This window comes from Hippoglossus stenolepis, chromosome 9, assembly GCF_022539355.2.
Source record: "Hippoglossus stenolepis isolate QCI-W04-F060 chromosome 9, HSTE1.2, whole genome shotgun sequence".
NCBI lineage: Eukaryota > Metazoa > Chordata > Actinopteri > Pleuronectiformes > Pleuronectidae > Hippoglossus > Hippoglossus stenolepis.
In genome coordinates, this window is record NC_061491.1 from 24,839,234 (window position 1) to 24,866,859 (window position 27,626).

The window sequence follows — 27,626 nt, forward strand, 5'->3', positions numbered from 1 at the left end:
CAAAGCCAAGGGTGGTCATTCTCCAGCTGAGCCCAGAGGTGACGGAGCCATGGAGAAGCCCCCCACACCACTCTCCAAGTCAGAGAGCTGTCAGTCCCAGGGACCTGAAGTCACCACGGGTAGAGCCTCACATCAAAGGGTTAATGTGGTGACACAAACACACACACACGTAAGCACACAAGCAGACACACAAAGCCCTTGTCACTCAAGCAAACAGGGTATGTGATCTGACACAAGATGGAGGGTGCTTACATAACACTTGATTCGTTTCAAAGGTGTAATTGGATGTCTGTTTGGGTCGGGGTGGGGGGGGGGAAGAGAGGCTCCTGGCACCGGCAGAATCAAAGCTGACATTCATCAAAGTCGGCAAAATAACTAACAGTGTTATTTCTGTACGGGAAAGAAACTCAAATACACACACAGATAACACCTGATATTCATTTATTTTACAGGAGGAACATACACATCTGTCACGTTGTTCACGTAGAAATATGTAACTTCACCACAGGTTGTATTTTAAATACTGCTTCCTCTTCGTGTGATAAATGTAGGCAAAGAAAAAATAAAATGTCTTCAGTTTACAATTCCCAAAAATAAATTGCTTTAAAAAGGGAGCGAGCACATTAATTCAAGAAAGACACATCAGATCAAAATAGATGCAAATTCATGTTTCGCAAAAAAAAGTGGTTTGTTCCACATAATAAAATGAGATCGATGATACATGTGACATAAGCTCACATCTACAAAATAAAATCCCAGTTCCTTCTTCCAGTTCAGATTCTAAGAAACAACAAATGATCGTCTCTTCACTTTTCGAGCGCGGAGCGTAGCTACTCAACTGCTGGAGGCAGCGACAGACATGAGGTTGTTAAGCAAAGACAGAATATCTGATGTATTATACGGAGGAAATCGTTGGCATTTTGAATTAATTGGAATACGATAAATGGTCAGTTTTTAAAGGAAGAAGGAAGTCAAGGAGTATTTATCTGTACATACTGCAATTGGGTCAGAGTCTCAGCCATAGGATCCCTCTCCTGTTCGACTTCATCCCTCCGTGGCTCGTTTTCTGTTTGAATTTCTAAAACCAGCGAATCAGTGAATGTAGGTCAGCCCGTTTGAGCACGATACAATAACCGCTCGACAAATACTGTCTCGTTAGGCCCACAGTGTAACGAGAGCCGCCAAAGATCATATCACACCACTTTTTCTTTTTTGTTCGTTCCCTTTTTCGCATTGTCTTCCTTTTTATTCTCCAACGCTAATAAAACCCTCAGCGGAGTTCACTTCAAAATTTATAGAAGGGAATGTTCTGTATTTCACACACTCGCTGAACACACGTTTAAAAATCCCAGATTTAGTACAAGAAATAATATGCAGGAACATATTCAAGGCAGTGGTCATGTTTTTGTTCATAGTGGTTCTCAGGAAGTAATGAGATATGAGGCCTCGTGGGGTCGTCAGTCATTTGCACTGAGCAGGAATGTAGAAACGAGAGGTTCAAGGCTGTTTGTGCATCCTTCACCTTCACGTCGTTTTAAAGCTCCTCGAAGAAGGCCACTCTGGTCTTGGTGCTCTGTAGTGTCAGCTGTGGAGGAGATAACAAGCCCACAGGGTTTATTCCATCAGGGGTGAAAGTAAACAAGAGGAGAAAAATACTGCAGTGGAGCAACATGTGTAAACAGGAAATCCTTATTGGAAACGAGAGTTAGTGAAATCGTTTCCATCAGCTTTTGCTGCCTGATCCGGCCCTTCCACTCCAACCACTCCCTGTCTGCTCAAACCTTCAACCTGAGAGACCATTAAAACCAGTGTGGATGGTCAACAAGCTGACTGGGTCAAAGCCTGTTAACAGAACTTAGCTTTTAGAATGTCCTGGTTGTCAACAGCCCTTTGGATTGTGTGAATCGGTTGCAGGTTGCTTGTTTTCCCTGATTACAGTCGTGTACAGTGTCAAAAAAAATAACCCTGTCCCAACACCCTTAATCTGAGTATCCACATCCAATTTCCACTGTAATTAAAGTACAGAAGTGATATTAGCAAATACTACTTACGAAGTAAAAGTACTCATTAAACAGAACCACCCCCGTAAGCGTCTAATGATTTTTATATTGAATTATTATTATTATTAGTGATGCATTAAGGTGTAAGAAATATTTAAATGTGCCTCCTCAACCACCAGTTGTGGTAAATTTACTTTAATTAATGATCATGTTTTGTTTGTTAAAGTGTTTTCTGTGTTGTACTTTGCTGTAAACACAAAGTTGAAAGTTAAACCTGCACTTAATAACAACAACGGCCTCAAAGATGCTTGATTTGACTGATGTTCGCGGAGCTTTGATATAAATGTACATTTATTCCTGTTTAATCCAGTCGTGCCTCCGCTGAACATCAGAGTAAATTCCACGAGGCTCCAGAAACAGCACATCCCGCCACAAGCCGTGATCTGAGTGGTTTCCCTTGACTAATCAAAAGACTAAGTGATCATAAGGAGAAGATAATTAGACAGTGTTTGTGCACTTTGCTGTGTTTACTGAGAACATACCCCCAAGGTTACTGTGTTTGTGATAAATCTCTGATGTGACGTGACGGCGTGCGGCGTTGTTGATACATCTTACACCGATTCTAATTTACATCAACTGAAAAGTAGAATCAGCCTCACTCCGGGTTTACAACTGGCTCTGATAGACAAAGAAATCTGTGACTTACTCCGACTCTCTACTCCGGCAGAGATAATGAAAGAGACGGGGGGGGCAGAGCAGGTAGGAGATCGATGCCAGTCAGAGAAGCACCGTTAACTGTTTTTCTCTCCAGGTTCAAATGAGCTGCTGACGGATTAATTCGGGCCACTGGCTGTGCTTTTACCCCCTCAGCAAACTTTACTATCAGCTCATCTAATGCAGCGTAACAGGGGGGGGACTTCAATCAGGAGGGGCAAACTTTCTCTCCTGTCCTCAACGTGAGCAGGGTGAGGGGAATTAGAGCAGCTGCCAAAGTAAATATTATATCAGGGATGAAGGAGGACAGTTAGTGAAATCCAGGTTATTTCTGGGAAGCGTGTATATCAGGGGACTTAAGCAAAATCCAAACAGAAAATTGTGTGGGCGAGGGAAGGATTTGCAGGGTAATGTTTACCAGTCACCTTCTATTGTCCCTGCTGACAGAAAGTATGAGCGGTGTGAGTTCATCTATGACTGTGGCTGTATCCACACTACTCTGGTGTTTTAGAGATGCTGAGACAAAGAAGTTTGGAAAAACTTCTGGCTCTGTTTGAGTTTGAAAACTCCGGGGGGGCAGCGTTTTAATCTGGACGAGCAGAAACTGAGATGTTTGTAAATGACGACGTAGACTTGGTGATTGGGTCTTTTCGGTCAAAACGTAGCCTTCGCTAATTCGTCAGGCTCCCGTCACATGACCTCCCTCTGGAAGAAAACAACTGGCATTTGCTTCGCCGACCAGTGTAGAGCGTGACATGGATGACCAAGGATGAGTGTTACTGACCCTGTTGTCTTTGTCTAAATCTCATTTGTCGCCTAGCTCGTTCTGCGAGTAACAACCACATGCTAACTGTGTCCAGCAGCACGTGCATGCCTTCCTGTTCACACCGGGTGGTCACGTGATATGGGGATGGAAACCGATACAGAGCTAAAACACTTTGGACACAGACTGTTTTAGTTTGAAAACAGCTTTGTGTGCCGCTCTGTTCACCCTCCACATGAAGAGCAACACCGCTAAATTCAACATCCCAGGTATGAACAGTTTGAACGGCACAACAGTGAGCTACTTCCAGAAAACCAATATTTCCGTAAATCGTTAAGCACAAATAGATACAAGCTCCCGATGGTTGAATTCCTTTGACTTCCTGAGACTTTACACAGCATCAGAGCAGTTGTTGTGTTGTGATTCAGTTGTTGAGACTAAGCTCTCCTGACAGGCCCGGGGCCAACGGAGCAGAACCTGCGGCCTGCTGGATGTGCCGAGGCGCTGGCCCATGTTCAGGGCCTGTTCATTAATCATCCAGAGGGCAGAGAGGGAATCTGGACAGGGACGACCTCGCTCCGGGGGGGTGCAGCCGGTCCTGACGCCTCTGGCTCAGAGATCTGTGCTTCATTCCAAATTCGATCTGACCTTCTTATTCCCCCCACCGTGTGTTCCCCCTTCCTCTCATCCTGCGCCCCCCCCCTCTCCGTGACTCTGCCTCTCTTAAAGTCCTCACCCTTTGAACATTTTCGGTCAACCTCAGCCTTTCGAAAAGTTCACATCTCTTTTGGCACGGCAGACTAAGTTTCCTCACTCTCGATTTTCTCCTCCCCTCTTCTCTGCAGTGCCGGGTGCACCCCCACCTCCCCCGCCCATCTCACCCTTTCCCCCTCACTAATCAGATGAATGCCAGGCGCCTCTGGTTCAATTAAACCAACACTTTTAACTTCGCTCCTTCTCCCCTCCTGCATGCTAGAAGTGCCCCCATCCATCCAAATGACTAATCACCATGCAGAAATCAATTAGTGCTCCCTTAACAAGTATATTTTACACTAGGAGACAAAATGGAAGGGGGGGGGGCTTTTTCTTACACAATGTGCTGAAAACAGTTCGAATTCTCAATGGATAATTTTACAGAAATTGGAGAGAGCGTGGGTAGATGGAGGGGAAATTTGTCTAATCTGCCAGTTCATCATAAGACGGGTGGAAATAGAATCCACTTTTTATAACAGTTTTAATTTTGCCTTTGACCAATCAATTAAAAAAATATCCCTCATGCCTCCAGCAAGTTTTACAATTTTTTCCTCTCTGTTAATATTTCTAGTACGTGTTTTCAATCCAAGTCTTTTATCACTTTTATTGATTTTATGACTTTTAAAATCTATTTTGTGGAATTTCATCATCAGCATTTTTATTTGTTTTGTCAATTATTGGCTTATGAACTGTACTAACCAGTATGAAAGGTGCTAGACAAATAAAGTTTGATGGATTGATTGATTGATTGATTGATGAAGACAGAATTGAGAAAAGCCCCAAAAGTTTTGTTCTCAGTGAACATTTGTGCTATATTTGAAAGGATTCTCTTTTTTGCAAGTTCACAGTGACCTTGACCAGCAAATTCTAATCAGATCATTACCAAATTCTCAGGAATTGCCCTGAGGCGTTCCTGAGAGATCGTGTTCTTCATAATGTGACGGACAGATGGGCCGACAACCTGAAAACATAATGTCTCCAGCCACCTGCTGCTGCCGGCACGGAGGCATAAAAAACACTAATTTCCCTCTCAGTTGTTTTTCTATTTCCTTCAATAAACATAAGAGCGGTAATCACTGTGCACTTGTAGAGGTCACGGTGGAGAATGAATAATCGCTGCCCCACCCCCTCCCCCTCTTGCATCATCCAAGAGAAAAACAGAAAAATGAACCCGGGCCCAAGTGGAGACTGTTGTTATTAGCTGATGCTCTGAATCAAATCCCAGCCTTAAAACAAGATGATGGCTGAGACGTGATCCTCTCTCGTGTTGTACGAGAGAGGATTATAATTTGATGGACAGTTTTCCTCAGTAGATGATGTAAAATCAGTTTAAAGACTCCAGTCACACTTCACCAGCTTCGTGTAACTGGAGCTGATCCGACATCTTTTTGACGAGATACAAACTAAGATGAATTAAGGACAAGTTGAGGTGTTGGTCTCTACCTCTTTCACATATCGACATAAACAGACACCGACATTCCCCAAGCTTTTCAAATTTTACAATACTGAATTGTAAAAAATCCCACAAATAGAGTTTCTCTGCTGCACCGACAGTAAGAAGCAGCTTCACTGTGTCTCTGTGGCTTCGTTTGCAGTCCGACTCCCAGGAGGAGGAACTTAAATGCTGCTGGCTGGTTGGTTTTTTTTCAACCTCAGCTCCTGAGTCAGTAATTTTCTTCAAATTTCGGTACTTAAATTCAATTCAAGAGGAGTGAGGACGTGTCCCTGTGAATGAAACACCACACGGCTGCAGTCACTGCAGGTTTGCCTGTAACCAGGAGAAGTTGAGGGACCAGCTGGAAGTGGCATTTCCTGCTGACAGTTGTCTCTTGGGTTCCTCTTCATAACTTTACTTTCAGCGGACATGTCAGACCCCAGCATATGTGAAATGTAAAGATTTCAAGGAAGAGTTGTACAGGATGTTCCCAAAATCTCAGGTTTCAGGTTTGTCGTACCCACGTGTATAGACAGATAGATAGAGATCATTTTTTTGACGGCTGCATCAGACTTTTTAGGAGAATTTGGATTAGATTTGTGGTTGTGTATGGATTTAATAAAATTTCAGGTTTTTATATCGATTTTCCAATGTCACTTTGAGGGGCAGATGTAATCAGATTTCTGTTCTGCGTGGATCAGGCACGACACGTGATTACAATGCGTGTTTTAGAGGATATGAGGGGTTATTTTGCTGCATGTGTGACAGTGTGTATTCATGTGTCTGCCACGCAAGCAGCGTGCTGGTAGCTACCTTTTTAAAGTTGCTCTGCTTGCTCGTCCCCTGCTCTGCGTTCTGGTTGTGGATGATGTCCAGAGGAGTCTCTCTCTCTTTCAGCTTCAGGCTTTCAATCTCCGTCTTCAGCTCGTTCAGCTGCTCCTGCAGGTGCTTGCTCTTCTCCATGTACTCGACCCTTGACACAGACAAGTTGTAGGTTGGGAGATTTAACTTTCTGCTTTTTTTTTTTTAAAGATACACACAAACAGATGAGAAATGTGCCATTTTTCAGGACCAGGTGCTAATTACAAAATGGTATGTAAATGACTCATTACATGGACTGATGGGTCTGTTTATGTCCTGGATGTTGCCATTCTGGAGAACTGGAGAGCTTTGTCGAATTAAAAAGGACAGTTGGTTGTGAAAGACACAAAATAATAGAAGGGGAACACATCAACAAGATTTTTCTGGTCAATTTATTTTCATAGTGAATGGACTGTATTTATTGAGCGTAGCATTTTTCTAGGTTTAATCACCACTCAAAGAGCTTTTACACCCATTCAAATGGGTGTACACCCTTTTCTATCACTCACACATCCAATTTACATAAGAGGACCTGGGGAAATCGAACCTCCAACTTTTCGATTAGTAGACAACCCGCCCTATCTCCTGAGCCACTGCCGCACCTTTTTCTATATCGGCCACTTCAATCCCAGTCTTTCTTTAAGTTTTACGACCAGTTAGTGGACCTGTCGTCTCTCTGCTCACTTGCTAACCTAATTACCTCATTAGATGACAATGAAGACCCAGGTAATTATTCGACTCCACAGCCCGGGTCACACTCGTTTAAACACTTTCCTGTCTGCAATCACTGACACAGCAAGAGGGGGGGGGGAAATAAAATGCGTGAAAGCGGGCAGCGACATCAGTGACAGCTGAAGGTCAATCGCTCACCTGAACTCCTGAATTAAAATGTACATATTTAAACGTTTTCCCAAGTAAAATACAGCACTAAGTTTGAATCTATCTCAAACACATTTTGAGGTAAAGAGATGTTCCTGCTAAACAATTCCCAATTAAAAGGACACAATCAAACCACTGGAATCAGGCTACACCACATAACCAGAAAGTGTCGAATTCAAACTTGCTGATGCCCCCAAAAAATATGATATCAGGCAGCATCAGCGAGGTACCAACGGCGACTCACTTCTCTTTTTCGATCTCCATGGAGAGGCGTTTCATGTCCGTGTCTTTAAAGTCGAAGCTGAGGTTCTCTCTGCTGAAGCTCAGATCGGGAGGCATGCTGTCGCCCGGGTGTCCAGGGGACTAGAGGACGGACGGAGAGATTAGACGGGAGAAACAGATGCAGACACACAGATACACAAAAAATAAAGTGTGAAATTGGAAAGAACAAAGACGAAACTTAATAAAAAATATTAACAAAAGGAAAAGTGAGGGGAAATATTGGAGAGGTTAAAGATAGAAATCAAGAAGAGGAAGAAAGAAAGTAGTAGCATATATCAAGGGAAGTACAGATGTACACCAGTATACCTCTAGGACACATAGATAGAGGGAGCAGTCAGAGGAAGAGAAAGAAAGATGACCAATTTGATGGTCACACACCATGAATTCAGAAATATATTCCCTTAGATCCAGGCCACATGTCTCAAATGTATTGGCCACACAGCACTTGAAAAAGAAATGGACCTGATACACAATATAAATGTAAATCCATTTGTTGGCACGTTAATCTAAACTACACGGAGGATATATCCGACATAAACGCGGTCTGGCAGAGCATGGAGGGCAATCAGAGGCTGACGGAAGTGGGAACAGAGAACATTGTGTACTGGTGTGATCGTGAGTGTGTATGTGTGTTTGTGTAGTTTTCACCAGGGGGCTGATAAGCGTACACTAGAGATCCCGTGGCAATCTGTCTTTAATATGTATGTGCACTAGTGTGTGTGTGTGTGTGTGTGTGTGTGTGGTGTGTGTGTGTGTGTGTGGTGTTTTTGGCTTTTCATTCATAAGCTTGCAGGAGAGTTCTCTATCGATGTCCAGCATCTCAATGTACATCTGTGTGTGTGTGTGTGTGTTCATGTTTGTGAGCAGATGAACATGTAGTGTGTGGGATTTTTGCATGTTGCATGCTCTTGCGTGGGCTGCCTCATGTGCAGCCCGTTCTTATGCAAGTATCTCTTGTTCAGTGTGGATTTTTGTGGCTACAATTGCACGTGTGAGTCTGTGTGTATTTGTGTGACTGTATGTGTTTGTGTATATATATATATATAGTGTGATTTTACCAGTCAAGATAAAACTGTCAAACCTGTACAGCTATGACATATTTTCATACAAGCAGCAGCAGCTCGTACTCCCAATGAGAAAGTGAACAATATTTATAAAACACGACTCCATGTACAGTTCCTCCCAACGGGCACATTGTGTTCATGTACTGCATAATATGTGTAGTATTTGCAATAGTTTATATGCATGTATTTACATGTAAACATATATTGTCTGGGGGTTTTCAACACACATATATATATATATATATATATATATTGTGTAATCTGTAAATCTTGTAGAGCAGCAACGATTAATTGATCAGTCCAAAGATAATTGGTCAGCAACTCTTGATTAATTTGTTAATCAATAAATCAATCAAGTTATTTTCTATCGAAAATGCCAAACATTTAATCATTCCATGTTCTCAAACTTGAGAAATGAGAGTTTTCTTTTTGTTCATCATAATTTTGGGGTTTCACGACCTTTAAAGACGACACCAAGATATTGTGAGCTGCAATTTTCACTGTTTTCAGGTGTTGAAGAGACCAAATTAATTGAGAAAAGAAAATAATTGTTAGTTGCAGCCCTCTCTCCTCATTGGATAAACTGGTAAATAAGCACATTTCTGTAATCAGTTAATATTTGGTTATTTCACTTGATAGAATTTTCATTGATTTAACTGTTCCCATAAACTAATCAGTTAATAGCTCTTGCCGACTTGTTTGTTCTCCAACATTTACATCAGACTTTGTACCAGTGTATGACTTGTGTGAGTCTTCCTGCCTGTTTCATATGTATGTGTGTGTAATGGTTACCGTGTACACAGCCTTGGTGGTAATCTCCAGCAGCTTGTGCTTTGCCCTGCGCTCCGACTCCCTGGCTTCCTGCAGGTCCTGTTTCAGCTGCTCAGCCTCCTTGGCCCTGAGGGACAAACACACACAGACAGATGCAGTTCATACTTTAATTCACCTCGCACTCCCTCAAAGAATCATCTAAATTAAAGCCCAAACGATCGCACGTAATCGACACATCAGCACTCGATGAACCAGGAATGTCACTCTGTTAATACCCAAGTGATCAAATGTATCAGACAATCATTCCTGACTCCATTACAGCGCCAACGAGCCTTTGCACATCTTGGTAAGAATTTTGATATGGCGATGATCATGTTTCTTTTGATTGTGTTCCTGAACACTCAGCAGTTCCTCGTTGATGTGGGGGAGCTCTGTGCCTCGAGGGTTTGAGTGGACCGAGTCATTTACATGTTGAGTGCCACAGGTTTAAATTTCTCTGGTGCTGAAAAGTGCTCATCCAGAAATTGCAGTTACTGGCAAGTGGTTAATGGTGCCCATTTGAAATGATTGCCTAATAAATTGTGGAGTAGGGGCTGTGAAGTGATATTCTATCTATATGTGGTCTTTTATTATGAAAATGACTTCAGCTCTTTTCTACAATGATTGGCAGAGCGCGGATTCTGATTGACGATCACTCATCGAGGCCTAATCTCCTTGTCCAGCTGACATCTAGAGACATTTTTTAAAAAAAGCATTTGATTTGAACAACTCAGGGAAGAACAAAAGTGAAAATAACAAACTTTCTTTTTCAAAAAACAAATCAAAAAGTCAGTGACAGCACAGTGGAGCTTCAGTGTGCAGTGAAAGAAACCGTTAGATAGGGTCTCCTACCTTCGATCGATACCACTGCTAACAATTAACTAACAAGAATTAACCTCTGTGCCTCAGACCTAAGGGGGAGGGCAGCTGAACAAAAGATCCCCCCCCCCCCCTCTTTGTGCAGCTGTAAGCGCTTGATTACCTGCTTTTCAGCTGCAGCGCAAGAACAAAGCCTTTGAAATGAAATGATTTGAAATAAGTTAGAAGTTCTCATTCTTTGATCAGTTTAAATGCGGCTGCGCTTCCGTGGCTCGGAGCATATCGACCGACTCCTGAGCTGCAGAGCAAACTGTGGTGCAGCTGCATGTTTGTGCATCTTGACATCGAACACTTCAGCAGCTCATAAACATGAGCTCACGAGATGAGGAAGTTATTTGTTGTATTTAACTGTTCCTCTAAAAACAACTTACTCTGTTTGAGGAGATTTGTATTTCAAATTTCAAAAAGTGTCTTGAAAAGTAAGAAAGATGTAAAAACAGAAGTGTGTGTGTGTGTGTGTGTGTGTGTGTGTGTGTGTGTGTCTGTGTGTGTGTGTGTGTGTAATGGATCCATAGAGAGAGATAGTGATAAACAAAGGCACTTAGTGGCCAAAGCTAAACAGATGTATATTGACTGCAGCACACATGGCTGTACTCTCAACATTCATCCTCCCGCTCCTCCTTCCTACGCTCCCCACCTCCTCTCCGACTCCTCAGCCATCTTGAGAGCCAGCATCTCCGCCTCCAGCATCTTCTGCTCCATGAGCCGGCGCTCCTCCTGACCGCGGATGGCACTGACTTTGATGCGCTGCATCTCTGTCACAGCCTCGGCAGCTTTCTGGGCCAGCAGCTTGGCCTCCTCCTCCGCGATCTGGGCCTTTTCAGCCAGCAGGTCGGCCGTCTGCTCCGAGCGCAGCTGGAGAGGAGCAGGGAGAAGGGGAGAAACACAAAAAGGTGAGACAAGCGACAAGAAAAGGGGAAGATTTGGGTTGAAGCTAACCAATCCAGTCTTACCAGGGCATCGTTGGCCATGTGAGCCTCATCCTGCAGCTGCATCAGTCTCCTCTCCAGCTCGTCCCTGGCTCTCTCTGCCTCCTCCCGCAGCTGCTTCTCCCTTTGCAGACGCTGCCTCTCCACCTGAGCAACACAGACAGGTGGCAAATGAAAACATGATTTATTGGGAAAGTACATGGAAAGTTAAAACCTTTGCAATCGACATGTTCAACCCTATCCCCACTGTTTCTCTGTTATCAGTACCTGTTTTCTGGCCCTCTCCTCTCTGGCCTGGGCCCTCATCTGCTGCACTTCAAGCGAGTCTACCCGTCGCCGGCGCATAAACAGGTCATGGTTCCCTATACACAGCTGAAGGATCTGCACACGAGAAACAAATAACAAGAATGTTTCCAAAAGCATTTGGCCACTGGACATCATCAAAAAACAGCTTTTACAGTTTCAGCTGAACTCACCAATTTGTTGACTCTCAGCCGTGAAGAGTTGAACTTGAAAACATTGGTCTTTTTGTCCAGAGGTTTGATGGTAAACTAAACAATGAGAAGACAAGTAAAATAAAAACGAGGTCAGGAACGCATCACAGGGCCAACATACACACGCTCACATTCACACCTATGGACAATTTACAGTCTCCAATGAACCTAATCTGCATATCTTTGACTCTTGGATCTCCCACCTCCTTGTCGCTGTAGGAGATGTTGCGGATCTCATTCCAGGGGAAGGAGCACTTGGGCGTCAGCCTGTTGTCCGGCTCGTAGATGTGCAGGCCCAGGGCGTCCACTCCCAGGAGGAGATCTGTTCCCTTTTTATTCTAAACCACATCCGCGGAGCACACAAAGGGCACTAGTGAGACGTTTTCAGACCAAACTTCCAGCCAACAGTTATCTGTTCTTGTGTTTGACAGAGGTGGCCTTACCGTGACTCTACCTGCGAGCTGAGCTTGAACAATGCCAGATGCGGTGTGTATACACGCCGTCTGGGCTTGTTTACTTGGAACAGTAGTGCTACAGTGAATCACTAAGGCTGAGGTTGACTTGGTGGTATTTTAAAATGTCTTGGCCTTTTAGAGAATGCCTCGATCAAGGCCAGCGTCACCTCCAGTGAATTTCTGTTTGTTAAGAGTTATTACTTTGTTTCTGTTATGACTCACCTGGAAAAAAATCCAGTGTCCAACAGAAAACATTGATAAAAAAAACAAAAAAAACACTAATTTGTTCATAAATTGCGAGAGATTCAAAACGAAAGATCAATTTAAAACAGGAGAGTGAGGGATGTGCCCCCCCCCCCGCCAATCCTTCATATTAGCTCACTTTGTAAAGATACAGCAAAACACTATTGACTCACCCTGATTAAAAAGTAATTGACGCCATACATGTCCAGGTCCTGAGCTATTTTTAAATACTCCATCTCGGCTTCATCCCTGGTTCAAAGACAGACAGAGAGAGAGAGGAAGAGATTGAGAGGGAGCCAAGGGAATTGAGAGGAGGAGGGAAGGAGGGAGGAAGGGAGGAAGGGAGGAGGTGCAGAAGAGGAGAGAAAAGGGAGATCAGACCTTGTTTCCTCTGATTTTGTGTGTAGCATCTGTCATGTTGTTGTGATCTCTGAAAAATGCCACACAGCTGAAAACATGAGCACAGTACTGACACAAAACACAACTATAAGTCTCTAATAGGATTTAGAGGTTATGCTTGATGGAAAAGACGACTTATTAAGATGCCTCAGAGTCTTTAAATACTGCGATAGAGAAAACAAATCCCTTAAAACTATTTCTTCCTCTCTCTCCCTCTCCCTCTCTCTCTCTGTAGCCTTGTTGGCAGATCTGTATTTTCAGGGTCAACTCAGAAAAAAAAATTAAATACATTAGCATACTTTGATGGCTGAGGAGAAATCAGGGCATCCTGGTTCCTAAACTTTTAATAAGTGCCTGTTTGATATGGGTGGTAGAAAAATTGATGATTCAAGCTTCATCAAAGTTTAAACAGGCAGGAGAGTGTTATGCCAAGTAAACAAATCTTAACTGGGTTGGACACCAAGTAGATTCTGAGGGTCGGGGGAAATTTAAATAAAAGTGAAAACCAATAGAGCTGTGTCCTATAAAAAGAAGAACATGCAGAGAAGGAGGAACAGTGCATTGAATGTCTTTCAAATAACTTTGAAGTTGTGCTGTGATCATGTTTGTATAAATTAAATTCCACAATAATATAGATCAAAATACAGATGAAACAAAACTTTTAACTGTAGGATGTCACCTGGAGCTGGATATTAAACCTGAATACTAATTTGACTACTGCTTTAAAAAAAACAGCTCCTAATGTCACGGCAGATTTGCAATTGTGTCTTTGACTAGATTGTTCCTGATTGGAGTCAAAATGTATTTCTATTTCATTTCCACAAAAGTCTTAGACGTTCAAACAAAGTTAAACACTTTTTTGTATTGTGGAAAATCCGTTAATGGAAAGAATTAAGAGTCTATAGACGAGCCTGTGGCTTTGGAATGCTGTACTTACACACATCAGCGTAATATCACAATAACAACGCTAATGCCAAGTTGAAATTTCACTGCACTGTGCAATTTCAGTATCTTCTATTTGCAATAACATTTTCAACAAAGTTACTACAATTCATTCTGAGGGAGAAACAGAAAATGTCTGCAGACAATTTCATGTCAACCCATTCAAGGATTGTGGAGATATATTTCAGTCTGGACCAAACATTCTTGGAGCCATGCAAGCATCGATAAAATCAAGTTTGTATTTGTCAAAGAAAAGTATCTCAAAAAAGATCAAATTGATTTGTAATTGATGCCAAACTCAGTTTATTCAGTAACACAACAGTGTCGGCATTAGGCCAGTGACCTCTCTCCTCCCGCTACACTACATGACATGCTAAACAATTAAAATGCTGAAGGTGTGAGGACCACCATCTGCGTTTCTTCTGCTGGGGTTGAAAAGGATTATTGATCAGCACCAGTGACTCAATTATTACTTTTTTTTTCAAAGTGCTGAGGCTTCTGTCTTTTCAACTTCAATTTCCAGCACAAAACACTCCACCCACGGGGGTTTTAAGAGACTTCACATCCCTCACACTTACTCTCAACCCACTTTTAACTTTGTTCAGCTCAACGGTGGAACACAGTGCAACGACAGAACCACAGATTTTCATTCACGTGTCATTTCTGTAGCCCTCTTCATGACGTTATGTTTGCTGCACATGAATCAAATAATCAAAGTCTCCCCTATGAATATAAATACAGTTAATTGATAGGATGTAAGCTGTGCCATTCGGTGCTGTGGAGTTCACATAGTCAGAGGTACATTTTGAAAAAGTTTTATGCTGTTCATTAATTCACCTTCAAATAACTTTCCCACAGACACAACTTGCATGTCTCTTTGCATCTCACTGCCAAAAGTGGACTGTGGTTTTGCATAAAACATTTCCTGCGGAACCGACTTTTAAACACACACTACGTGAACTCCAAACTCAAGATTGTGCTGATGACGGCGGAATTTCAGTGGTGCAGTTCAGTGCAGCAGTTCTTACCTTGTCCTGCCCCTGTGCTCCGCATAGCACGCTGTGATCCTCTCCTCCCACATTTCTGCAGTCATCTGGTACAAGTTAATCACCTGAAATGGAAAGAGACAGACATAAATATCCATTAATGCAGGCGGAAAATACAGTAGCTGCTGCAATGCTGCATACTGTATCCTACTGCAGGTGTAGGCCTGGGTGGGGAGACCAAGGTGTAAACATCATTCATGAATAATAATTAATAATAATAATAATAAGTAAAACCCAACTGTCACTCACTCTCTTTGGCAGAAGTTCCTCCTCAGCCAGGAAGCCGGGTTTGTGAACATTGGGCTCGTAGTCTCCGTACTGTGAAATAAAAATGGAGCAAAAGTGCCAAAAGGATTAAAAATCACTCCAAACGAATCACCACTATCCACCTTCCCACCAAAAACCGCCCAGACTACGTGTCCCCCGGGAGCCGTTCATAAGACAGCAGCAGTGAGGGAAGTGTCTCTCAGTGAACGAATGGCCGCTGCTCTGCCATCAGGCCATTAAACGTGCACCGCACACCCAGTGGCCCAGTTGTTGCGAGACAGTATAAATGACGCTATTAGAAATATCTCTGAGAGAACGGAGACGGATCGCTTATCATCTGAGGGCCGGGGCACAAATTATATCACCCATGTTTGAAGAGCGATTTGAATGGATTGGGCATGACTGAGTGGCTGCGGGGAAATTCCTCTCTCAGCTACTGCAAAACTGGAGGAAGAATATGAATTAAACATGTAGCTACAGTTTATGACTGTAGATTTATGCAAGTAGGTTAACACGGACATTTACCTGCTCCTCTGCATTGGTACATGTTTTAATCACAATCAAATCTAGTTGTTTCTTTCCTTTGTGATTTGTTCAGTTGGTTCATTTTATTGTTAAAGTCAGAGGAGGTGATCGAAGATAGAGCCTGACAGACAGGTGGCTGATAAAAACCAGCTGATATGAGCCTTTCACAGACATACATATGTTTGCCACTATGCTCTGATATGGAAATTCCTATTTTGCAGAATAAACAACGCAGAAAAGATGTGTTTTACGTTTTACGGTTGTGTTTGTGTTCTTAATTCTTCGTTATTCATTATCGAGTTCATGGTTAAACCGTAAAATGCCAGTGCGCCGGTGGAGAATCTGTAGAAAGAAAGACACTCTCTTTATTTTTGAGTCTGATGCCAAAGTCGGACGTCATCACGCAGACGAGCCTTCTGCTGGTGCTCAGGTGTTTTTGAAGTCAAATTTAATTGCTGTGTCATCTTCAATTGGACGACTACCTGGAGGAGCAGAAAATATTTCAAACATACAGAGTGAAAGGACCAACACCAAAACCCAAGGATTCTAATGCTTCATGACACGAAGTTTGATAGAAAAAACATCATTAAGTCCTTAAATGTTTTTATGGTGGACTTTTTGCACAGTGGCTCATTTGCACAGAATAAATTAGACACCCTGGACCATTTCTGTGGCTCTAACTAATATTTATATTGTGTTTATAGTGGTTCTTTTATGGGATTTGATTTGATTTTCCTTTTCTTTTTGTGCACACAAGTCTGAAAACAGTACTGAACAGGGCTGGATTTAATAAGCTCGACACAGACTGGAAACCCTGGAACTGGTGCAGTGGCCAACGTAGTGGAGAGGCAAAGGGGCATTTAATTAGATCTTTTCTCTTCAGTTTCCATCCGCGCAGCTTTAACTCCCTCATTTCCTCACCTGTTTGTTGGTAACTGCTATATAATTGATCATATATTTATATATATATATATACCGGGGGGGGGGGTATAACTCAGGGAGACAGGGTGACATTTTGACAGTGACGCTGCCTTCAGAAGCTTTCTGCTTACAGACCATTCTTCCAATTATTTTATAAGCCAGCCCAAACTCACAGCAACATTCGATCCTCTGAAGACAGCTATGTGTCAATATTTTCACTTAACATCATCACCAGCAGCACAACAGTGACCACCCCCCCCCTAATGGATTTATTCTGCTCGATAAATCCGCTTTTCTAAATCTAGGAAATGCATTTTCTCACACTCTCCAGGCACTTTGAGGAAAAATCCATTTTGCAGCACAATACTGAGAAATACAGGTTTTCTCATATCAAGCCATAAAATACAAAGCAATGAAAGGCTTTTGTGTTACGTAGATTAAAATGGGACTTTTTCTTAGTAGCACTGGTGAGGCTTCTCCCACAGAAGTTTAACACAATGACTCCCATCAGTGTCATTTACGCCTGTTTGTTTAATCCTCCTCACTTGGTTGGACAAAGATCCCGGTGGTGGAGAAGCTGAGGGAGTTCACCTCACTTTACCGAATCATTCTCTGCACCACAGTGACTCCCTCTGCATTTTTTTTTTCCAGAGCAGAGCAACTGTCTCTCGAAACTCCCCATCGAAGCCTCCTTGCAGCACGGCACCCGCTCAGAATACAAAGCAGGAGGTCGTGAAAAACCTCTGCAGAGGCTGAGCAGTTAGGATTATACACACAACACACACACACACACACACACACACACACACACACACACACACACACACACACACACACACACACACACACACACACACACACACACTGAAAAGTTACTGTGGTTCTTATATCTCATGATTTAGAACATTGGAGTGGTTTAAAGAAAAGGTAGAAACCAACATATCACCTGTAACTAACTGTGAATAGGACAATAGCATTAACATGCAAGTAAGCTGTGCCAGGTGTGTTCAAATTCCAAAAAGTAAATTCAGAAAATTGGATTATTTCTCTTCTCCTTACAGTCACCAGATGTCAGCCTGAACATTTAGACAGTGTTAGGGAGAAAAGCTCCATGAGGATTATGTTCAATTAATGACAACGAGGAAATAAAGTCTTTATCTTAGCAGGAAAAAACTTGTATTAAAAGACAGAGTACATGTTCAAACACACATTTCTCCATAATTTCCATTATCCCCTCGATTCACGCGCTCTCTGTAACTCATAGAAGATAATGGTAGCTTTTATTGCTCCCTACTGTATCTGTTGTGAATCATATGACAATCAACAACGTGTGCAACTGTCCGCACCTGAATCTGAACATCCCGTAGCTATGATTCACATTGTAGAAGAAAAATAAATCCCTTTTAGACATTAAAAGTCAAATTGAGAATACGCCTTTACTCTCTCCACGCTGCTATCTTTAGGCCGGCATAATAATGATTAAAGATGAGTCAGGATGCCGAAGTAGATCCCACTGTGGGATACACTCCACATCACAGGCTGCAGTGTAGTTCTGCACAATAACAAGTCCTGATGAGAAAAGGAGAAAGGAGCAATCTGCCAAAAACCTCTCAGCAGCTGCACTGCTAAACAAGAACCTGTCTTCTCTTTACAATTCCAATTTACGCACACTGGCTCTAATCAAAGTGGACTGACGGCTGATTAAATGAAAACAGATTGTGGCCACATATTATTTTCTTGCTGTTTCCAGATCGACGGGACTGACAGCAAGTCTCAAGCTGATTTGCTGATTTTGCTTGATCCACGTAGTCTCCTTTATCCCGGGCCTGTAAATTGGCATGGGAGAGGCGAGTCTCTGAGGGCACCAGGCCAAATCTTTGAGGTAGCGCGCCCGGTCTCACTAGACCCTGTCTGCCTGTCAGAAAAGTTGCACCTCGCTCACTCTCAGTATCTTTTTCTTGAGGATTTCAGAGAGATGGGATCCTTCAACCAAAACGACTGAGATCGCTGAAGGTTTATTAAGGGAACCTCTTCCTGTGGAGAGATTTGTATACACACCACATGTGGTTCGATCCTCGCCCAATAAACCGATGGACATGTTTATTCACTTCCTGTCCATTCAGGACGATGCAGTTTATAGTGCTCATAAAGTATGCATAACAAAATGCTAAATAATGAAAACACAAATGCGACAAATTGAAAGATAAGTGAAAAGAGCATTAAAGGAAATCAAACAATATTGATTAAATAATACAATTGTAGCACAAATATCATAAACACACATTTGGTAAAAGCCAGTGTAAAAAGGTCAGTTTGGAGCCGGGCTGCACGATATGACATAAAATCTTTATCTGAATGAACTGTCACATTTAGTTTCCCTGCATAGATCCCATTTACAATTCTCTGCCTCCACTTTGCTCACATCAGCCTCCAGGCCTGCCCACAAATCTGAACCATTACTGTGAGCAGTCACCTAAGGGGGTTGTTCTGATCGGACGTGTGAACTAACTTAACGTCAGCTGGTGTGGACTAGAGCATGTGTTGATATTCAGGGTTGGATTCGTGCTGGATTTCACCAGAGTAGGATCCTTTCGGACCGATACTGGCAAATCCTCTGTCCCTCTAAAAGTCTGTAAATAATCTGTACTGTCATTCTTTCATTTCCCATAGAAGATATTTGTTAATTCTTTGTTTTTCTTATTTTGGGTTTGTCTATTCTGGGCTCGAATGTCACATCAGATTCTAGCATTTGTTGTCTCCTCTGTTTAAGCTATGCATCTATAAAAAAAAATTAAAATTAAATTACTAGCAGAGATACATGCAGCCAGCTTCAGAACCATGGACAGCCCTGTGTAGGTGCCACACTGTTAAAATAACTTAAACTGTTTCTAAGTGTTTCCCGCTGCTGGTATAATTATGAGTTATAATTGTGGAGGCTGATTATTAAAGTAATCTTCAATGCTTTGTTTGTGATGACTGTTTACTTTTAACAACAAGCACTCGGGTTGTCACCAGTGCTCCAGGCACCGTGGATTTTCCGTGACTTTCTCTCCCCAGACCTGCTGGAGCAGCACCATCTATGTGTTCCCCAGCACGTCCTGACTTTCAAAATAAAGTAGTTTACCAGAACAGTCATGCTCTATCTAAGAAGACTCTAAAATACCCAACCTCCTTCACTTGGAGCAGCCACTTAATGTCTGAACCTCAGAATAAATAGATGAAAGCAGAGATGCAATCCTGAGGCCACTATCCTGACACTCTGCACCACTTGCAGCTCTTCAGCAGCTACTGGATCCTCAAGTTAATTAAATGAGATTGTGATATTTTATTAAGCTGTGATTTTCTACCTGCAGATCTGCTAAGTGCCTGCTCTGATGGGTCGCTGCTGCTTTGGCAGAGCTGCTTGTTCTGCATTTTAAAAACAGTTAAAAGTTAAAAGGCTACTTCCTGAGCACCCAGACTCCTGGTTTGTTTGTTTAGCACAAACATTTCCTGCAAGGCCCTGAAGCACTTTGGGAAACACAGAGAAATTTAAAAAATCAATACCAAGTGTATACGGTGAAGGTGTAATGTCTTCTGGTTCTTATCAGGACTCAGACGGCAGGTTTCTATATTAATTCTGCCTGAGGTTACACTAGTCAAACCCATAGGTGACAAAAACATGCAGTCTGTGCTGTTATATAGCAATGTGACATTTTTCAGATAACGAACAACTTCAATTTCAAAGTGGCCCACGAGCTAATCACGATTTTTGTTTTTACATAGTCTTCTACAGCCGCATGAAGTGTAGTTAATTAATTCAGTAGATGATGGTTCCAGATGGGCCAATATATTCTCTCAGTCAGTTCACACTGATTTGATGACCCACTTTGTCAGATACTGAAAAACTGCTGCGTCTTCACAGCTTTTCTTTAGAGCTGTAGTGAGTCACAACTTTTACCATCTCGGACCAGTAATTCAAAGATGCTGCCATTTGTTCACACAAATTTCAAAGGATGCATAAAAAGTTAAATGTTACCCAGACAGACAGATGGATGGATGGATGGATGTGAGGATCTCGTTTGAGTAAAAACTGAAATTCCAGTAAAAGCACGAACCTTGGCGTGGACAGCGTAGGACGCCAGGAGAACGGAGGCCTCGGGCGGACAGTGAATCTCCTCCTCCAGGATCCTCCTCTTTACCTGAGGAGACGCCAAATTTAATTAGCTTTGAGACACAACCAATTTTGTTATGCATGCAACCACCTGAAAAACAAAGCCCTCTTCATTCCGCCTAACACAAAAATCCATTCAGGATTAACCATGCAGCTAATGAATGTTCTCTGCCATTTAGTTGTTTGTTGAATTATAGAAGCTTTTCACTGTTAAATGTTGAAGCAGCATGGAAGACATTTACAGAAAGGCTGGGACTAATACCTGCATTATAAATCAGGAGAGGAAGTTTATGTCTTTATTTTAGTTTAAATATTACTCCTCCTTTTGTGTTGATTTTCACGAGAGGAACACAACGACTCCTGACTCAGACACAATGAAAACAGTCTTGATACCTCAGAGTGTGACTTTCTGACACAACTTCTGACATCCACGACTCTATTCCCTTAATTCTAATCTGTGAGTGTCACATGCAGCTGAAACACTGTGTTCAGGAGTGTTCAGGAGTCACAAAAGGAGTTTTTATGCGCCGCACACCAGGTAAATAAACATGCAGGTACCACAGCTACACAACACTGGCACTAGCTCAATTCAGAGAGGACTGGAAGGAGGACAAACTGTGCCAAATAAATTTTGTACGAGTTAAGTATCACACCCACATGGGGACCTATTAGAAACTAAGCCAGGAACTATGTACCTCAGCCAACAGTACTGCATATGATCTTAAAGCTGCTCCAGGAATATGGGCTTGCTAGTCAGCAGAGCACAATGACGTGACAGAGAGTCGGAGAAAAGCTCCAGATGATACTGTAAGGAGAACCGCCCGTTCTTACAAGAACTGTTATTCCTAAGCCCCCAGGATTTCTGACTTTATGTTTGTTTTGTTCTCCAATTTATATCTTAAGGAAAGAATGGCTCATGTTTACAGGGGATGCCTTCACTGTCATGGATCACTGTAATAATATGTTTTCCTATTAAGGGTGGAAATCCCCTTTAACAAGCTCCTTCCAGATTAAAGTGCCACTTCTCGCTGGGCGTCACATCCCGAGCTCCGTCACCTGTCAAACTAATTGAATCCCAAACTTGTGTAGCTACATGTATAGAGCACAGAGCTGGATTGTAAGGTTGCTCAATTAAAACTGTGCAGAGCTGTAGGTAGTGTGTGGATTGTTTGGTTGTTATCAGAATCTTGCCTTCAAGGTTACACGGGGCAAACACGCTTCTGCTGTAGTTATGCAAGTGAGCAATTTAATGCTTCAAGCCTTATCATTTGCAAAGCCAGTCATGCTGTCTTCTCGTGTTTCGAACTAACACAGGTGTGAAGCCAGAGGTGACAGCCCCTCAATCGGGGGGTGAGCGCTAAGTGGCTGAGCTGCAATCTGGTTGTTTACAAATGACACCATGTTGTTGCAAAGATTGCAGGTCCAGAAAAGTGTCTGTCAGTGTGTGAGGCGCGTGTGTGTGTGTAACAGGGTCAGTGATCATTTCTGATAAGCACTAATCCTGCTGTCGTGCCTGTGACACTATCTGAATGAAGGCCTGCTCCCGACATCATGGGAATTAATGACAGCAAAGTTATAAGGAGACGGGCGAAGCGAGGCGCTGCACATTTGTTTTCTTCGCCCCTTGTAGCTGTGAATGGATTTAACTGTTGAGTAATTTGTCAGCTGTAGTCGTTTTTTTAAGGACGGTTTCCCTCTGAAATAAATAAATTGCTCCGACTGCCTCTAAACAGATTAATGACACGGATACACCAGTTTTGAGAAGGCATGTGCCGCTATCCAAAATCCAACACCAATGCTCTGCTGTCTGAAGCCACAGCACAATGGGGTGAGTGTGAAGGGAGTGATATGGAAGACGAGGATCCCATGGAGAATATGTCATTAACTGGGCCAATAACTAAGCCCCTTAAAGCCTAATTGGTAATTGATAAATGTGGCTGGTAGTACTGGGCGACGGGAGCCCGGTTACAAATCTCATCTCTTGTGAGCAGAACGGTGTTGCAGGCTCCGCGGGAATTCCCCTGGAGAGTATTAAGTGGAGAGAAAGGGCAGCGGTAATATGTCGCACATTGATTCCACGCGGCTGCACACAATCGGACGGGGACAGAAAGTGAGGAAAGTGTAAGTCGGGGAGTGTGGACGCGTGCCCCCTGTTGGGACCGAGTCCGAACAGTAACGAAGCCACAGATACAAGAGCGTAAGCCAAATCCCCGGTGGGCAAGGGTGAAATGGAAAATGTGAAAATGGCCGAGCTCATGGGGGCTCGTGTTTTTATAAACTTATTTTCTAAAGTATTTATTTTCTAACTAATTAAGATCACACTCGCTTCTAAGGGTGTTTTCTTTTAAAGCCTCAAACACAGCAGACCCTCCAGGAAGATTACTATCAAAGAAAAAGAGATTTTTTTTGAAGTGTCTGCCCACTAGCCAGACAGTAATCCACAGCTTCCTCTGGGAGGCTCGGTGGATTTTAGGGTTAGCTGTACGCCCGTGGCAATTTCAATTTAGAGAGCAATAGAGAAAGAAGGGATGCTGTCGGTCAACGTACGGGTTAAGTCTACAAAGAACCTTCTTGTGGACTGATGAAGTGAAACAGATAGGAAGACGACAAGTAGTCACTTTTGATTTGATTCACCGACAAAAGAAGAATATAAAACTCTTCAATATGACCAGAATGAGAAAACAGGATGTGTGTACTATGTATAGTTACTTGTAAGAAGAAGAGATGCTGTGTAATATCTTGCACGAGCTCCTCCTCGGCATTTTCAGGGTAAAACTTTGCCAGGAAGTGGAGGGTAATCGGTTCCTCCTTTGGCACCTCCTGATCCAGAACCTGCGACGGTGAACCAAAACAAGCGTTAAGGGAAATCCATTTCCTTTTCATGGCTGCTACACCTACTGAATATCAACGACGGTTACATGGCTCAGGGCTGTTAACAAAACCAGTGTGATATTAGAATCACTTACCCTCTTTTCCATCTTCAGCCAAGCAACGGTGTCCTTGATGTTGTACTGGAGCCCAAAGAACCATGTCTCCCTCAGCCCCAGAGCTCGGCATACCATGTCGAAAAGGTCTTTTCCTTTCCACTTGGACTGAAATGTGCAAACGTTTTAGTCTCGGGACAGTAACTCAACGAACATACAAACGAAATTTCAGTCTGTTAGAGCAAAGTTTTGACAGTAAAATTCACATCATGCACCGACTTCCCCTGATGTTTTAAAATTTTCAAGAGGACAGAAACACATCATTCTTTTATAAGGTTGAAGATTGAAAACCCATTCATAAGATGCAACGTGTACTGAATCCAGACATCCCAGCATTTCTATCATTACCTCGGTCTCTGGTTCAAAGCTACGAGCAAAACATGGTCTCTACGAGGCAGCCATATGAGGCCCACATATCCAATTTAGAAAGCTTTCATCTGCAGCCTCGGAGATAAATCAGGGTACAAGCTACTGTCAGGAGTATTCACGGTTGGCGTGGGAAAAACGTTTGAAACTATGAGAAGTGTCGGCTCCACAATGCGGCAGCAGGGTTTGCAGCTGGGGCCAATCGAAAAAGTCCCACGCAGGGCAGAATGAATATTTGGTCTATATGAGCTACACCTTTTTTTTATAAATGCTATTTACAAAAACCCATAATTGATCAAATTATCACCCCGGGACAGAAAATAGAAACCCAAAACTAGCATCACGCTGCTCTTTGTAATTACAAACCGCACACTTCGGCGGGGTTCCTCCCTTTTTAAGTACAGAGACGGTGCCTGCAAGTCATTTTGATGGCTTTCCGCTCTGGTATATAATCAACCAAGTCATATACTCATCCAGGGACACAGATATAGGCAGAATATTCTGTATAAGGCACAAACATGACATGATGCTCATGTTAACACTGTAGGGGAAGTGATGCACACTTTCCTTTGCAGCATTTCGCCAAAGTCTTACACTGCATTGGGCTTCGCCACTGAATAATCTTCCTGATTCCATTGCTGCATACAACAGAGATAAATTATCAGAGATATGCAGAAGCTGCAGAGCACAGTTCAAAGTCACTTGCTGCCACCTAGTGTTGAAAAGAGAAACTCATATATCTTCATATGATACAAACTTTGTACTAAGGTTGGGAAATAAAACAATATCAATATTTAGTGCAATATCATTTACAGAAGATATTAAGTTAAGAGAAGTGTAAAAAATAAACAATGGACAGTATATACGAAGAGGGATGAATGGGAAATTAATACACTGACTCTAGTGTGTGTAATAGTAGTAACCAGGTTATATGTACATATGTATATTTGAGTGTTATTTACATTATACAGAATATGTATGTAAGAGTTTACATGTTAAAGACATTGTTTAGATGGTGAATGTGTGTATGTTACTGTGTGACTTATTAACTGTTTGGTAAAGTGTAGTTTAAAACCACAACCTTAACTCAGGAGCAAAAAACCTGAACAAAACAATAATGTGACATTTATCGTGATGACTAATGACATCGACTGATGTGAATATGTTTATCTACATCATTTACAATTGCAATAGAATAACGGGTACTTGTACTTGGTGCTGTGTTTACATGCATGTACTTTCTTTACAGTATGTCTGCTTGGATTAATATCTATCTATCTATCTATCTATCTATCTATCTATCTATCTATCTATCTATCTATCTATTTATCTCATTTACAGTTGCAATAGAAGAACAAGTGTGTGTGTGTGTGTACTTGTTGTTGCATTTACATGCACTATATATACTTTCTTTAAAGTATAGTAGCTTTGCTTAATATCCACTTATCTATCTACATCACTTGCAGTTTTAATAGAACAGGTGTGTACTCTGTGTTGTGTCTAGACTATAAATGTGGTATTTGGATGAATAGAGGTAGAATAAACCTCGGTTGCAGGACAGATCCTCACCTCGCAGCTGAACTCCATGTCTGACTCCATGGTGCAGATCCTCACGTTGAAGTTCCTGCTCTGTTTCCTCAGCAGCGAGTTGAATCCCAACTTGGCAGCCAAGGCACTCGCCATGACGACGACCCGTGCAGGTGTCTCCCAGGGACTCACACTCCTGCAGGCTGCACTTTACAGAGAAGTCATCTGATGGAGGCAGCAGCAGATCAACACCTCATAACTTGATGCTGGTAAACTTCTATTACACGTTTACCTTTCGCACATATTACTGGTTTGTTAATGTCTTACTCGCTTCACGTGCTTTTAAAGTAGTTTCTTTTGTGAAGTTCACTCAGGAAACTGTTTACAAAAGAGCTAATGATTCAACCAGACTTGCTGCTAACGCTAAAGCTAAATAAAAAAAACAAGTTAGCTAACTTTGTTTCCTGTCCACTGTTGGCTTTTGTCTTTCGCTGCAGTCGTTCTCATCTATACTGTGAAAAACTTCAGCGCTTCCGTGAAGTTATAAATCCAGCAGGTTCCCTGTGTGTGTGGGGGGGAGGGGGTGAAGACACTTTGGTTGTAGCATCGCATCGCCACAGGTTCTGGAGTGAAGCTAACTGCTAGCACTCATCTGCTAGCTAGGTTAGCCCCACAGGCAATGCTGCGTTCATGTGCCGTCCGGGAGTGTGTAATAACAGTGTAGCAACTAGTGAAATACTCTTTCAAGTTCAAAAGCTCATGATAAAAAAGTTTGATCAGATTTAATGTGTTTCAATAGCCTGGGTTGTGAGGCCTTAATAACAAAGATTTACCTGCAGTTTCTCTCTTGCATTTTGTCAGGATATTAGATACTTAAATAAATAAAAATACCAACAATATTCAGTAATTAATTTACTTAAAGGTGCAATATTAGGTTTACAGCTGTCATTGTTTGTTGGTTAATCTATTAGTGACATGACAGAAAATAATCAGCGAGTATTTCGAAAGTTAGTTAATTGTTTTAGGCATCGTTAAAGGAAAACAGGGTTTGACTTTGCAAAAGTTGCTGCTTCTCATTTGAGTGGATTACACACTTTATAACTTTGATCACATACTTCATACATTTATGTTCTGGACTGTTGGTAACAGAAAACAACAAAAACATGTATGTCACCTTGGACCTTTAAGGCATTGTGATGCTGTTGTTTTGTCACTATATAATAATAAAAGGTCCATATGAAAATGAAATAAAATAAATCAGTTTCAAAATGCAGCACAAAAATATTGATTACAACAGCTATCATAGGCTACACAGTGATTTAAAAACCATCCAGACTTCTGTTCCACTGTTTACAAAAGCAATGTTTATTATGATCATGTTTTTTTTTTTGGTAATTTAATTGAAACATAAAATTATGCATTTTCCCAATTTATCAAATGTTGGAGACATTGTCCATCGGCAAGCACAACAACAACACTAATAATAATAATGATTGGTTGCGCCACTAATTAATTAACAAAATGAATTACTATTAACTATTATATAAGGTTTTCAGCTCTTTGTAAAACCACACTTTAATTCTTCAAAATATTCTGGACAGGAAGTGACAGAGAAAAACATTTTAATGAATTTTCCAGCGAAGTCCAGTAAAGTTAAAGTATTCTTTCACTGCTATAACAATCTACAGCGCACCCTGCTTCATAAATTCCATGTATTGTATTTTTATTAACAAATAAAACAGAATCTATACAGTTTTAGTTTTGTATTGTATTTGACATGGTACCGTTCACCCTGTGTTAACTAGCATAATGACAAATAAAACTCGAAACTCGAAACTTGAAAATCCAACTTTCCGCGGTACCTGAAAGCAGCAACCCGTCCCCCTTTTTTCCCTCTGCCCAAATCAACCAATCACGGACCGCCTCACGCCGCAC

General features: G+C 42.0%; 1 protein-coding gene across 2 annotated transcripts; it reads right to left on the reverse strand.

The window, feature by feature from the left end:
• Positions 1 to 424: 424 nt before the first annotated feature.
• Positions 425 to 26,282, reverse strand: nf2a (NF2, moesin-ezrin-radixin like (MERLIN) tumor suppressor a). Of its 2 annotated transcripts, none has more exons than XM_047341506.1 (17): positions 26,019 to 26,282; positions 25,734 to 25,916; positions 23,781 to 23,906; positions 23,524 to 23,646; positions 20,759 to 20,842; positions 15,198 to 15,266; positions 14,931 to 15,013; positions 12,735 to 12,810; positions 12,067 to 12,201; positions 11,846 to 11,920; positions 11,637 to 11,750; positions 11,394 to 11,516; positions 11,078 to 11,295; positions 9,544 to 9,649; positions 7,650 to 7,768; positions 6,479 to 6,638; positions 425 to 1,585 (listed from the first exon to the last, which is right to left on the reverse strand). In XM_047341506.1, the coding sequence occupies exons 2-17, from the start codon at positions 25,845 to 25,847 to the stop codon at positions 1,535 to 1,537; spliced, it is 1,776 nt and encodes a 591-aa protein (XP_047197462.1). In that variant the 5' UTR covers positions 25,848 to 25,916; positions 26,019 to 26,282; the 3' UTR covers positions 425 to 1,534. The 2 variants fall into 2 exon arrangements, with proteins under 2 accessions (XP_047197462.1, XP_047197463.1); XM_047341507.1 differs by having other exon boundaries at positions 26,148 to 26,281.
• Positions 26,283 to 27,626: the final 1,344 nt, after the last annotated feature.

What these genes read in the sequence shown, in the direction of transcription:
- nf2a (XM_047341506.1), bottom strand. Translation starts at nt 25,847, where the DNA reads ATGGCGAGTGCCTTGGCTGCCAAGTTGGGATTCAACTCGCTGCTGAGG. An exon ending in TCAATTACTTTTTAATCAGG is followed by an intron (nt 12,202 to 12,734) that starts GTGAGTCAATAG and finishes GATGTGGTTTAG; the next exon opens with AATAAAAAGGGAACAGATCT. An exon ending in AGCAGAGCAACTTTAAAAAG is followed by an intron (nt 1,586 to 6,478) that starts GTAGCTACCAGC and finishes TCTCCTCCACAG; the next exon opens with CTGACACTACAGAGCACCAA.